Genomic DNA, 15,129 nt, shown 5'->3' with positions numbered 1-15,129 from the left:
TGGCATAGCAGGATTTTGATAATTTTAGAAGCCAGGTGGCCAGTGTGTGAGTGTTCATTTTACTGTTTTGCTTTCATATTTTAAAGTTTCATAAAAAATATTACTTTATAAAAATGTATGTGAAATGAAATAATTTCAGTCAAGGTTTTTTTTTATTTGGTGCATTTTGTAAATTCTGTGCAGAGTTGACGTTTTTTTCCTAGGAAAAGTTAAGAATTCCAATAAAGTATCCATTTTTCTCTACTTTAGGTGGACTAGTAATAGAGAAGCAGTGCTTTGATCCCAGTTGTACACACATTGTTGTGGGACATCCACTTCGAAACGAGAAGTATTTAGCTTCATTGGCAGCTGGGAAGTGGGTGCTTCATCGCTCCTACCTGGAAGCATCCCGGACTGCTGGGCACTTCGTGCCGGTGTGTATTCAAATTAACGTGAAGAATCATGTTTCTTTAAAAGTAAATTTCTTAACAGTTGATTCCGGTACTTCCACTGGCCATTCATATAATTGAAATAACTAAATGTGACAAATTAGATTATACCAATTTTATATAAGGCCCACAGTAACAAAACAAAAAAATGTATAGAGATCACAAACCCAGATTCTTAGTGATATCAATTTTAATTTGGAAGTGGGCCTTTTTTTTTTCTTATTGGAACAACATTAGAAAATTTCAAGATTATCTCGTTATAAGCTTTTATCTTTACTGCCAGTCCATTAAATACTAAATTGTGTGAGATATTTTGGTTCCTAACTAACCATGACAGTAATACCTACCATGTAGTTTTTTGAGGTTTTCAATCAACATCCCTTAGGGATCTGATTTCTGTCGACAGGTAATCAAGCTGTTAATACAGGTGTCCACTGAGAACATGTCCTTCTGTGAGGTTCATCTTACAGTAGATGAAACCAAATAATGTATGTTTATCAGTTACTAAGGTAGAGTTATCTGTGTCTCTTAGAAACGTATGCAGTATTTTTCTGATTTCTAATTAAAATCCCGGTATATGAATCGAAATTCATGTACATTTCCTTCTCTCTGTTCAAAAACTGATGCTTATTTTGTGCTCTATATTTATAACAATTGAGTGTATAGCTTTTAACTCTTACTAGATCATGGACTCCTTAAGGACATACTGTAGGACAACTCCAAAGTGTCTTGTACTGATTGTCTAGGAAGAAGACTACGAATGGGGAAGTAGTTCCATACTTGACGTTTTGACTGGAATCACTGTACAGCAACGAAGACTAGCACTTGCAGCAATGAGATGGAGAAAAAAAATCCAGCAAAGACAAGAATCGGGCATTGTTGAGGTATTAACATATATATAGTTATGTAGGTTATTTGAATGGCATTCAGTATTATGACTTTACAGATTTTAAATTTAAGAGAATATGCTTAACAAAATAATGATTCTAGTTATGAGTCTCCTGGTTGGCCGAGTCAGTAGAGCATGCGACTCTTACTAGTTTTGGGATCGTGAGTTCAAGCCCCATGTTGGGCACAGAGCCTACTTTAAGAGAAAAAAAAAAAGAAAAAGAAAAAGGAATTCTAGTTGTCTTTTATGCCTTGGTTGATATACTTAGTTTGGGCATTAAATTGAGCTTAATATTAACTTCTAATTCTTCTAATTATGATTGACAGGAAGATAGAATGTGGATGGCTCTTTTAAAAATATATATGTAAAATGTGACACACACTGTATTTCTTCCAAAGAAATCTTCACCCTCTACTTTTAGGAGCTCTTCACATGGGGTCCACAGACTCTCCCAAAGGAATTGTAGATTGAATTCAGGAAGCGTGTATACACACTCTGGGTGGGGTGGAAGAATACATCTTTATTTCTATTAACATCTAATTGAAAGCATTTCCTTTCATTATAGAAGTCTGGGTAACAAATCCCAACGCTATTAACAGTACCAGTGACTTTACCCCAACAAAAATCAAGATATTTTTGCTTTGCATTATATTGCAAGTATCTTAAAATACTGTTTGTGTTCATCACTTTTTTTTAAGTTAATGTTTATTTTTGACAGGGAGAGAGAGAGACAGCATGTAAGTGGGGGAGGGGCAGAGGGAGACACAGAATCCAAAGCAGACTCCAGGCTCTGAGCTGTCAGCACAGAGCCCGACATGGGGCTCGAACCCACGAACTGTGAGATTGTGACCTGAGCCAAAGTTGGATGCTTACCTGACTGAACTACCCAGGTGCCCCATCATTTTTTTTTAATTGAAATGTAGTTGATGCACAGTGTTACATTAGTTTCAGGTATGCAACATAGTGATTTGACAACTATACATTATGCTATGCTCACCAAGTATAGCTACCATCTGTCTTTACTGCTCTAAAATTTTAGTAGTTATTCAGCCATCACTAGGTCTTTTGTGCAGAAGCACATCTATTATGTTATAAATTTGTAAATATTTGGATAATTTTTTAAAAGATGTGGGGTTTTTTTGTATTCCTTTATATATTAAAAATATTTTAGGGGCGCCTGTGTGTCTCAGTCGGTGAATCATCTGACTCTTGATTTCTGTTCAGGTCATGATCTCAGTTTGTGAGATAGAGTCCTATGTCAGGTTCTGCACTTACAGCACAGAACCTGCTTGGGATATATTCCCTCCCTCTCTCTCAAAACATTTTTAAAAAATCTTTAAAAAAACAAAACAAAACAATATTTTTTTTTAATTTTTTTTTTTTAATTTTTTTTTAACGTTTATTTTTGAGACAGAGACAGAGCATGAACGGGGGAGGGGCAGAGAGAGAGGGAGACACAGAATCAGAAGCAGGCTCCAGGCTCTGAGCCATCAGCCCAGAGCCCGACACGGGGCTCGAACTCACGGACCGCGAGATCGTGACCTGAGCTGAAGTCGGACGCTTAACCGACTGAGCCCTATTTTAAAACATTGTTCATGTGGCATGGAAATTACATTTCAATAAAGCTGTTACTTTAAAATCATTATTTAAAGAACAGGTCCAGAGGTTTCACCCAACTGTCAAAGAGGTCCTGGCTTACAAAAAGGTTAGGAACCCAAGTTAGATAATCTTTTGTGTTGTATTCTGAGTTCTCTCCTTTATCCAAGCCCTTGTTAGCCTTAATTTCCCTTCTTTAGGGTAATTCCATTGGCTTCTGTTGATTGTTATTCCCTAGCTAAATATTTTGTATTTCCAATTTGCAAACATTTTCAAGAGAAATATAGTGGAAGCTTCTTTAAAGAAGCTGTGCATGAAATTCTACCCTGGATTAATTATAAGAAAAAAGACTAAACAAAGGTCAATTTGCTTTGTTTTCATGTTAGCTAATCAGTAAAGTATTTTCCTTCATCTTCAAGTATTTATTGATGGCCTACTGTGTGCCTAACACCCTGGCTGTGTGTTTCAAAGTATTCTGACCAAAGACAGTTACCACTTGTGGCAGAAGTAAAGGTTATTTGTTGACATAAAACTAAATTTACAGATAAAATAATGTATTTGTATTTTATTTCCCAAATAATTTCAACACTGATATTTTTTCATTGGTAGGGGGCATTTAGTGGGTGGAAGGTCATCTTACATCTTGACCAGTCCCGAGAAGCAGGATTCAAACGCCTTCTTCAGTCAGGAGGAGCGAAGGTTTGTATTGAGTCAACTTACTAAATTTTTTACACAAGTTATTTTCTAACCATGATTGCTGTGATCAGGTGATTTTCTGTACTTTCTGAGATGGTAATCCTCAAGCACAAATTATACAGTTGAACTACTTTGGGACAATGATAGATTGTAATGCTTATTTCTTCTTCAGGTGCTACCTGGTCATTCTGTACCTTTATTTAAAGAGGCCACACATCTCTTCTCTGACTTCAGTAAACTGAAACAAGATGACTCAGGAGTTAACATAGCAGAGGCTGCTGCCCAGAATGTGTACTGCCTGAAAACAGAGTACATTGCTGATTATCTGACGCAGGTTTGTACGAGTTTGTCCTTGCCCTCCTCATCCCCAGAGACAGGCTTATATGCATAGGGAGGGGACCGCACAACAAAACCCTTGTTAGCTTATTTATTAATAGAATATTCGTCTCCTGTTATTCTCCTCTATCCAGTTCCTTTCAGTTTCATTCTGTTTTTTATAATAACACATATGTAAACATTGAGCTTGGAGTTAAATGAGGCAGGTATAAAAATCTAGGTACCTCTAAAAGCTTTAAAACTGCTCTTTACATAAAGGTAAGCCAAAACTCAGCTTGCTGTGTAGGTTTTGCTGTATGTGTTTGGGAGTTGGCTCGGGATTTATAGAAAGAATGGCTAAAACACGTTTATGTTTTTTTACGTTTTTTTTCTTACATTTTTTTTTTTAAAAGCCTTTATCATAAAGCAGTGAGGTGTACCGAAGAGGAATTAGTAAGGCAATACTAACTCCTAGAAACACCTAAATAACTTTTTAAAAATCTCGAGCTTTTTCTTTCCCTGCCTCTCTTGGGGCTGTGTTGGGAGTTGGGTACTAGATGTCTGGAGGAATGCAGTGGGGGAGTAGTAGGGTGCTCTGTATTTCTGTGTCTCAGCTCACCACTGCCTACCTAGCTCTCAGAAGTAGCTCAAAACAGAACACTTGCGTGGAGCAAAGCAGCAGAATAGGGAGGGGGGAGTGGCGACTTCATGTTGAAGCTCATGGTCGAGATAAGCCAGGTACAAGTACAACTCAGATAGGCTCACCACAGTGTTCTGACCTCAGGTTAAAAGCTAGGTGCATTGTGGGGAATGAATGAATGAATGAATTAAAAAAAATAAAGGTGGGTGCAGTAGCCACAGGGATCTTGGTGATGATAGCTTTTAGCTTGTCTTTAGCCACGTCGCTCCAATCTGGACGGTCACCCTCTACTTCTGTGCACTGCTGTCCTCCCAGGACCTCCATTCACTATCCTTTCTCTTTGTCAGATCTCCTGTTTCTGAATCCCATGTCATCCTGATCTCTCCTTTTGTTGAGGGTCATCTTATAGTAATTACTTGAGAAAGCACATGAGAGATAAACAGAGATTTTCTATGTGTGAAAGTTCTTTCTTCTGTGCTCACACTTGACTGATAGATGAGTTCCAACCCAGCCTTTGACGCCCACCCAAACTGTTTTCTCCTTGGACTTTTGATTGCTTGTCTCCTTGCTCTTAGTATTGCTGTTGGGTAGTTAAAGCCTTCCTGATTCATAATCTATGTAACGAATCTAGTAGGAAGCTCTTTTTATCCCTAGTTTTCTAAAATTTCAAAATGATAGGTTATCATGTGGGTCTGTTTATTTAATGCCATACATGATAAGCCTCTTCTGGTCTGGTAACTTGTGTCTTTCAGTTCTGGGAAATGTTGAATTATTTCAGTGATGATTTTTATTTTCCCTCTCCATTTTCTGTTCATTCCTTCTAGTACTTCTGCTACTTACATATTGGATTTTCTTATTTCTCAAGTATTTTTAATCTTCACTTTTTGAGAGGTTCCCTCAGTTCATTCTTCTCCTTTTGTTAGCTCTTCACTTGGGTATCATGTTTTTAATAAGCAAGACCTTTTTTTAGTTTTTTTGAATTTACATTTTAGTATTTTAATAACATCTTTTTTTGCTTCATAGATGTGATACCTTCTACTAGATGTCAGGATTTACTGGTTTATTTTTCAAACTTCTCTTATTTCTGCATACTCTCCGCATCCACTAAGCTGCATTCACCTCTTTGGGTCTTTATCTTCCATGTTAGAGGAATTTATCAGACATTTGGTAATTCTTGGCTTTCTGTTCATGGTTAAGAGTAGAGGATTAAAAGCTGATTGGAAGTACCGAGTGCACAAGTCTTGGCAGCTTTGATCTGAATGCAGTAGTCTGGGTGGTCTAGTTATTGGGGACTCTCTTCTAGGTTCATACTTTCATGTACTTCTTGAATTGTTTCAGTTGATTCAAAAAGGAGTCTTCCTGTGGATGGAGATAGAGTGTATTATGCTAAGTGAAATAAGTCAGTCAAATAGCCTGTGATTTCACTCATATGTGGAATTTAAGATACAAACCAGATAAACATAAGGGAAGGGAAGCAAAAATAAGATAAAAACAGGTAGACAAACCATAAAAGATTCTTAAATACAGAAAACAAACAGGGTTGATGGAGGGAAGTGGGTGGGGGGATGGGCTAGATGGGTGATGCATACTAAGGAGGGCACTTGTTATGATGAGCATTGGGTGTTATATGTAAATTATACACATGAAACCAGTTTACCATACGTGTTAAGTAGAATTTAAATAAACAATTGACATGAAGAAAAACAACGAGGAGTCTTGCAATCTGCCTCAAGGAGGAGTCTGGCCACCTTTTGTTTTACCTGAGATGCAATTGACATAACATTAATTTCAGATGTCCAACATAACAATTGCGTGTGTTAATGAATATATATATACAAAATGATCACCATAAGTCTAGTTAATATCCATCACCACACATTGACAAGTTTTCTTTCTTGTGAGAACTCCCAAGATTGAGTCTCTTAACAACTTTCAAATATACCATACAATATTAACTGTGGTCACCATATTGTACATTACATCCTCAGGACTTACTTATTTTATAACTGGAAGTTTGTACGTCTTGGTCACCCTTACCCATTTCCCTAAGCCCTCCAGCCCTGCATCTGGCAGCCTCTGTTTGGTTCTGTGTGTCTATCACATTTGGGGGGATTTGTGGGTTTTATTTTGGTTTTTGTTTTAGATTCCACTTACAAGTGAGATCATCTGGTATTTTGTCTTTTATCCGACTTATTTCACTTAGCATTAAGGCCATCAAGGTCCATCCATTTTGCTGCAGCGTTCCTTGGCTGAAATATTTTTTATGGCTGATTAATCCATTGTTGTGTGTATATTAGGTTTTTATTCATCTGTCGGCAGGTACTCAGGTTGTTTTCATATCTTGGCTATTGAAAATAATGCTGTAGGGGCGCCTGGGTGGCTCAGTCAGTTGAGCGTACGACTTCACCTCAAGTCATGATCTCACGGTTCATGAGTTTGAGACGCACGTCAGGCTCTGTGCTGACAGCTCAGAGCCTGGAGCCTGCTTCCAATTCTGTGTCTCCTTTCCTCTCCCCCTCACACTGTCTCTTTATCTCAAAAATAAATAAACATTAAAAATTTTTTTTAAAGAAAATAATACTGTAATGAACATAGGGGTGCAGAAATCTTTTCAAATTCTTTTCATTTTGGATACATATAAGTCAAATTGCTGAGTCATAGGTAGTTCTATTTTTCATTTTTTTAAATTGAAATATACAGTGTTGTATTAGCTTCAGGTGTACAATATAATGATTCAACAATTCTGTACATGGTTCAGTGCTTATCAAGAGAAGTATACTCTTAAGGTAGTTCAAGTTTTAATTTTTTGAGGAAAAAAATAATGGCTGCACCAATTTATACCCCACTAAGAATACAAAGAGTTCTCTCTTCTCCATATCCTCACCAACACTTTTTAATTCTAATGTGTTTGGTAATATTTTGTTATGGTTTTGATTTGCATTTCTTTGATGATAAGTGACGTTGAACACCTTTTCATGTACCTGTTGACTGTCTATATGTCTTTGGGAAAATGTTCAGATCTTCACATTTTTAATCAGATTGTTTTGGATATTAACCCCTATCAGATACATGATTTGCAAATAATTTTCTCCCTTTGTTAAGTTGCCTTTCTTTTTGTTGATGGTTTCCTTTGCTGTGCAGAAGCTTTTTAGTCTGATGTCATCCCACTTGTTAATTTTTGCTTGTGTTGCCTTTGTTTTTGGTGTGAAGTCCAAAAAATTTTTACCAAGAGAAATGTCAAAGGAACTCACTCATTACAGGGGCGCCTGAGTGGCTCAGTCAGTGAAGCGTCCAGCTTCCTCTCAGGTCATGGTCTCATAGTTCGTGGGTTTGAGCTCCACGTTTGGCTCTGTGCTGACAGCTCAGAGCCTGAAGCCTGCTTTGGATTCTGTGTCTCCCTGTCTCTGCCCCTCTCCCGCTCATGACCTCTCTTTCTCTCTCTCAAAAATAAAAATTAAAAAAAAAATTTTTTTAAGGAGCTCCTTACAGATTTCTTTTAGTTTTATGGTTTTATGTCTTGGGTTTTTCATCCAAATCTTTAATCCATCTTGAGTTTATTTTTGAGTATGATGTAAGATCACGGTCCCATTTCATTCTTTTACATGTGGCTGTCTAGTTTTTCCAACACCACTTATTGAAGAAACTATCCTCTTCCCATTAGATATTCTTGGCTCTTTTGTAATTGACCACAAATCCCTGGGTTTAATTCTGAGTTTTCTATTCTGTTCTATTGATCTCTTTGGATGCCAGTACCATACTGTTTTGATTGCCATAGCATTGTAATATAGTTTAAAATCAGGGAGCATGATGCCTCCAGCTTTGTTCTTTCTCAAGATTGTTTTGGCTATTTGGAGTCTTTGTGAGCCATACAAATTTTAGGTTTGTCCTATCTCTGGTAAAAATATGCCATTGGAATTTTGATAGGGATTGCATTGGATATGTAGATTTCTTTGGGTAGTGTGGACATTTTAACAATGTTAATTCTTCCAGTTCTTGAGCACAGATATCTATTTACTTGTCATCTTTTAAACAGGGTATCTTTGGGTCTTGCTTGTTAATTCTTTAGTGTAGTTATCGATATGACTGGGTTTATGGTTTTTTGCAATTTGTTTTCATTTTCTCTCCTTTGTTCTTGTGTTCTTCCTTTCTTGCGTTTTTTTTTTTGCTTGGTGGCAGGGTGTGTTTTGCTCGACAGATTACAATATACTTCCTTAACCTTTCATAGTCTAGGTAGAATCATGTGCCACTTCACACAGAAGGCAGAAAACTTGGAATCATACGGGTTCCTTTGCTTCCGCTGTCCTTTAAATTCGGGGACAGTAAACTGTAGCTCACAGGCCAGATCCTATCCCCTGCCTTTTTTATAAAGTTCTACTGGAACACAGCTGCATTCACTCATTTGCATATTCTCTGTTCTTTTGCACTCCTACAGCCGGCTTGAGTAGTTGCAACAGAGACCATCTGTCCTACACAGCCTAAAATATTTAATGTCTAGTTCTTTAATGTAAAGCAGGGGCCAGCAAACTTTCTGGTATCAGTTTTCCTTCAGCCTGAAAAATTTTGGTTTGTAGTGTAAGTCTGATGGGACCAATTCTAGTGGGTTTTTTTTTTTTTTTTTTTCTGTTTTTGAAAGTGTCTATTTTACCTTTATTCTTGAAGGATCTTTTTGTAGGATATAGGATTTGGGGTTGATATTTTTTTTCTTCTTCTGCTACTTTAAAGATTCCACTTTCTTGTGGCCTCCATGGTTTCTGATAAGAAGTCAGTGGTAATTTGAATTCTTCTGTATGCAATGCAGTATGTCATTTTTTTTTTCCTGACTGTTCACAATTTTCATCTTTGGTTTTCACCATTTATGATATTTCCAGATGGTGTTTCTTTATATTAATCGTGCTTGGTTTCTGTGGAGCTGTGTTAGTCTGGAACTTTCACCAGATTTGAGAAATTTTGGCCCTTATTTCTGCTCCATTAGGAATTTAGTCACTCATACCTTTTGATATAGTTCCACAGGTCCCTAAAGCTGTGTTTAGTTTATTTGCAGTCATTTTTCTGTGTTTTTCTGATTGACTAATACCTCTTTATCTGCCTACAACTTTACTGATTTTTTTTATTTTCATTCTGCTCTTAAGCCTATTCCAGGAGATTTTTTTTTTCAATACTAAATTTTGTTTTATTTAAATAGGCTTCACACCCAGCACAGAGCCCAAGGCAGGGCTTGAACTCACAACCCTGAGATCAAGAGATGGAACACATAACCAACTGGGCCACTCAGGCACCATGATGTTAAGTTTTTTTGTATCTGGAATCTCTATGGCTTCTAGTTCTGCTTTTTCATTTCACTCAAGTGTAATAGCTGCTTTGGTATCACTGTTTACTATCTCCAACATCTGGGTCATGACAAGATGTTCAATTTATTTTGAGTTAATTGTAGATTTAAAAATGCAGTTAAAAGAAATAATGCAGTGTCCCCCAGTAGATAAGGTCTTGCAAAAATGTAGTAAAATTTTACAACTAGGGCATTAACATGATGCGGTCTATGTGTATTCCAGTACCCCCACTTCTCCTTATGTGTCTGCCACCACAGTCAAGATACAGAACACTCTGTCACTAGAGCCATCCTTCATTTTGCCTTTTCTTACTCACACCCACCTCCTTCCCTTCATTCTCTTCTCTGAGCTGTCTTACTTCTGGCAACCACTAATCCATTGTCGGTTTCTGTAATTGTGTCATTTAAAATCTTAAATGGAATCAGTATAGTGTGTAATCTTTGGCTTTTTTTTTAATCAGGTTGTTACTTGTATCAATTTTATCTTTCTTGCTGAATAGTTCAGATGTACTACAGCTTTAACCATTAACCTATTGAAGGACATCTGGGTTATTTCTAGTTTGGGGCTGTTGTGAATAAAGCTGCTCTGGGGCACCTGGGTGGCTCAGACACTTGAGCAACCAACTCTTGATTTCAGCTCAGGTCATGATCTCCCAGTCATGGGATTGAGCCCTGCTTTGGGCTCTGCACTGAGTGTGGAGCTTGCTTGGGATTCTCTCTCTCCACCCCCTCTCTACCCCTCCCCAACTCCCATGTGTTCTCTCAAACATTAAAAAAAAAAAAAAAAAAAAAAAAACTGCCATGAACATTTGTGAGAAAAGATTTCATTACACTGGGATAAATGATTGAGAGTGTGTTTTCAGAGTGGTCATATTTTAAATTCCTACCAGTGTTGTTTTTCTATATCCTTATCAGCATCTGTCTCTTTTATTTTAGCCATTCAGTTGATGTGTAGGTAATCTCTCGCTGTGGCTTTAATGTGTATTTCTATAATGGCTCATCAGAGTGACTGTGATATGCTTTTGTCCTCTTCATAAAGGTCCTATGAGGTGTGAGGTTCATGTAGGTATGAAATTTAGGTAAAAAATGGTCTTAGAATGTCCAGTTGCTCCACCTTCAAAACCATCCTCCATTTAGTTGCTTTGAACCTTTGCCAGAATTCACTTGGGCATGTTGTGGAGGCTATTTCTGGGTTTTCCTTCCTACTCATCTAGGTGTCTTTACCTCTGCAATAGCGTCCTATTATACATGTAGTAAGCCCTGATGTGAAGCAGTCCTCTTTACTCTTCTTTTTCAAGACAGTCTCAGCTGTTCTAGGGCCTGCACCTTTCTGTGTAAGTTTTCAAATAAGCTTATTTACATGCCTACGAAAACATTTTGCTACCATTTTGATAGGAATCACATTAAGACTATGAGTAAATTGACATCTTTACTATATTAAGCCTTTTGGTCCATGAACACAGCATGTCTACTTAGGTCGTCTTTGATTTCTTTCATCAACATTTTGTAAATTTCAGTATATGTTTTAGGTTTTATATCTATTTCTTTTTTGGGCTTTTGGATTCTAATTGTTTTTTCTTGAGAATGGGTCGTGTTCTTCAGATGTGGAGTAATTTTGGATATATCTGGACATTATAAGTTGTAGAAACTCTAGATTCTGTTGTGTTCCTCAGGAGAATGCCATTCTGTTTGCTTAGCAGGCACCTTCTGCAATACGTGGGGGCTTAAATCTTTAGCCTTACGTTGAGCCACCTCTGTACATACATGGGGAGAAGTGAAAGATTTGGGCAGAGTTCACAACAGATTTTGGGACTTTCCCTGCTCCTTCCTGAGATTTCCCACCTCATTTTCCAGTGGCTGTGGTTTCAGGCCGTTAATGCTGCATGTTTTCTGTTGAGGTTTAGCCAGACCACATGACACAGACTGGGGCTTCTCCTCAGACCAAAAACAAACAAATGACAAAAAGAGAAATTCACCCCTGACCCAAGTGTCAACCCCTTCTAGTATTTGCCTGATCTCGTTTCCTCTCCTGTGTCTTGTGTTAGGTGCTTTTAATATATTTGGGTCACAAGTTGTCATCCAGGGGAAGAGTCCAATCAAAAGATTCATTTTCATGTTATCCAGTGTGCCATCTTGCTAGAAAACCAAGTTTTATCACACTTGTAATAGGGAGGAAAGGTCCTTTTCAGTCAGGATATGGTTATAAGAGAATTGCAAAGGTTTTTGAGGCAGGTAGAGCAGAGTATATGAATTTTGACTTTGCCACCTGCTAGTTCTATAATATTATTTAACCTTTATCTTATCTGTAAAATAAGTAAAAAAGATTTTCAAAAACTGACACTAAGTATAAGGTGTCACTTCTTAACCCTACTTTACAAATCAAACCGTTATCAAGATCCAAGCTATGAATTTTTCTGATAAAAGGTGAGATTTTGTCACACACAGTCTGTTCCCTAAATGTGACAAGGGCTAGGTAGCACCTTAAAAGACAAAATTATTTTGGGTAAAGAATTACCTAATAACACTTTGAAATCTGAAAAAAAAATGAACAATGTTTTTTTTCCCCGCTTTTATAGGAATCCCCTCCTCAAGTAGAAAACTACTGTCTATCAGAAACTATTTCATTTCTTCAGAATAAGGAACCTGGGCCTGGATCATCACAGAAGAGGAAAGCTCCTACAGAGAAAAAGAAACTCAAACGACCTAGAGTAAACTAATCGTGTTTACTCTTTAGTGACCAAACCTGATCTTTTTAAATTACAAAACCTGAATGCTACAGTCATGGATTTGCATAGTGATTTAAAGACAAGTGTCTGAAGAATTCAGGTTCAGCGTATAATAATGACCTTGCTTGAAATTAGTTTTTAACACCTGAAATTTTAATCACTGCACCATTAACTGTCTTACTTGAAATAACAACAAAATACAAATCCTCCTCTAGCTTGTCATTAAACCACATTGAAGTGTGTAAGGGACTTATTTATTTTCTTGTAAATAGCTGAGGCTGTAGTTTAGTGGAAGTTTTAGCAAGGTGATGGATTTTACCTTAAAATGCCTGCATTAATTCATAACAAGGAAGTTATCAATTGGGATTTATTCATGTTTCCCCTGATTCTCCTCACTACTTTCCTGCTTTTTAACAGGAGCCTGAGCACAAGGTTTAATGAGGAACCAAGGCTTTAAACTAAAATGTGTGAGTGTATATATATACGTACATGCATGTTTGTACAAATCTCCATGATATTTGCCAAGTTTGGGTGCTAAAACTTGGAAAATAAAAAAGAAAGAAAACCAAAGAAAACCTATCTGGGCAACTAGTTTGAGTTTAAGTAATCTCTACACCCAACATGGGACTCAGACTTATGACCCTGAGATCACATCACACGCTCTACCTACCTACTGTGCTGGCCAGGTGCCCCCCATTCAATTAAGTTTTTAAATGCAAAGCATTTCTCTTGTTGAAACAATAAATGATGTGTAAAATTTAGCTTAAGCAAATTGCTCTATTTCTCATTTATTTAGAATACTGTATTAACTGGGTTTAAAAAAAACCCTTTTGTTGGAACTATAAAATTACATTAGCCTTTATTAATCTAATCTGAACCCCAAGTACTACATGTGTTACCACAGTCCTCTACAGGTAAAGCTACCTCATTTTGTTGAAGGGACAAACCAGAATTAGAACCATGGTTTTTATGTAAATGGTCCCATTCCTAATGATTTTCTGAAAGGCAAACTCAAATGGTGATGGGTCCAAGTTCTTAACCTGGAACAAAACCTCTCAAGTTTTTATCAGATCTTCTTCTGAATGGAGGGAAATAATGGGTTATCACAGCCCTCACAATTGGCCCTTCAAAGTTTTCAGCTTTGAGCTAATTCACAGCTTAGGACAAAAATTCCTACACAAATAGCCTGCGAATGTAAACCTCACCCTCCCCACATAGAAACCACACTGGCCTGTTTTTTATCAGCCATTTTGTGTGATCTGAATTTTCACTGGCAGTAAAAGATCCTATTTCTCTCTATCCCACATAAAATTATATAATGTACCATATTCTTTTCTGCCAAGATTATGAACGGTTTTGCCAGTCAGTTCTTAAAACACATAGTTTATAAAGAGTCCAGATGTCAACTCCTCCCGATTCTCCAGAATCTCTATATCAACAATTTTGGCTTTGTCTTTGCTTCATAGGCCTTCTTACATGCAAATAATGCCAAACAGGAAATTCTCTCATTTAAGAAGAAAAACAAAAGCTTTCCTTGGTTATTCTTAGTTTCTCCAAAGAATTGCAATCGCATTTTAATGTGACACTTAAATTAGCATTTCGTATTCCTCCATGCATTTTCTTGTACATCTGCCTGGTGTCCAGCATTCATTAATCCAAATATTCCTTAGAATGTAAGTAGTACGTGGGATTCAGGAGCAAACCACCTAGAAAGCATGTCTGCTCACAGAGATTAAAGAGGCAGGATCTGTATTACAGACTGTGTGTGTGAAACAATTCAAATTCAGAAGTTGAAGCCTAACCCCCAAAGTGACTGCTTGGAGATAGGGCTTTTAAGGAGGTAATTAGGTTAGACAAGATCTTAATGTTTATTTTTGAGAGAGCATGAGCAGGGGAGGGGCAGAGAGATGGGAGACAGAGGATCTGAAGCGGGCTGTGCACTGTCAATGCAAAGCCCAACGTGGGGCTCGAACTCATGATGAACTGTGAGATCATGACCTGACTCGAAGTCACTCAACCGACTGAGCCACCCAGGTGCCCCTAGAGTGCAAAGATTCTTAACCTGGGGGCCATAATGGCTGGAATGGACACAGGAACAATTTGGTATATGTACACTTTTAGGGCAGAGCTCCTAGTTTTAGAACTCACATCTATAATTTCCCACTCCAAATAGACAAACCACTGTTGTAATTAATCTAAACCTGTTTCACAGGTACACCTCTCACCCAGAGGTGCTTTAATACACATTGCTCTATATCAGGGGTTGCCAAACTTTTCTATAGAAGTCCAGTTAGTAAACATTTTAAGCTTTGTGGGCTGGATCTTTGTGACATTTTCTCCCCAACCTTTTAAAACCATAAAAAAATCACAGCTACACAAAAATAGGCAGTGGATCACAGAACACTGACTCCCACTCTATAATCCTAAAAATACTTTTAATCTAGATCTGTCAACAAAGCAAAGCACACAGCTCTTTGTTTTTCTGCAATCTCAGCATAAACCTCACTTCGGGT

At 37.4% G+C, this 15,129-nt stretch overlaps 1 protein-coding gene across 4 annotated transcripts in view; it reads left to right on the top strand.

The window, feature by feature from the left end:
* Positions 1–13,377, top strand: part of TOPBP1 (DNA topoisomerase II binding protein 1) — a 62,233-nt gene extending 48,856 nt beyond the window's left edge. For all 4 annotated transcript variants that reach the window (XM_058729933.1, XM_058729934.1, XM_058729936.1 and 1 more), the window contains 5 exons: positions 250–413; positions 1,175–1,312; positions 3,523–3,612; positions 3,782–3,943; positions 12,467–13,377. In XM_058729933.1, the coding sequence (XP_058585916.1) occupies positions 250–413; positions 1,175–1,312; positions 3,523–3,612; positions 3,782–3,943; positions 12,467–12,607 (695 nt within the window). In that variant the 3' untranslated portion in view covers positions 12,608–13,377. The remainder of the gene's footprint in view (positions 1–249; positions 414–1,174; positions 1,313–3,522; positions 3,613–3,781; positions 3,944–12,466) is intronic.
* The last annotated feature ends 1,752 nt before the right edge of the window (positions 13,378–15,129 follow it).

This window comes from Neofelis nebulosa, chromosome 5, assembly GCF_028018385.1.
Source record: "Neofelis nebulosa isolate mNeoNeb1 chromosome 5, mNeoNeb1.pri, whole genome shotgun sequence".
Lineage (NCBI taxonomy): Eukaryota > Metazoa > Chordata > Mammalia > Carnivora > Felidae > Neofelis > Neofelis nebulosa.
The sequence above is the reverse complement of the archived record's forward strand: the minus strand, read 5'-3'. Positions and strand labels throughout refer to the sequence as shown.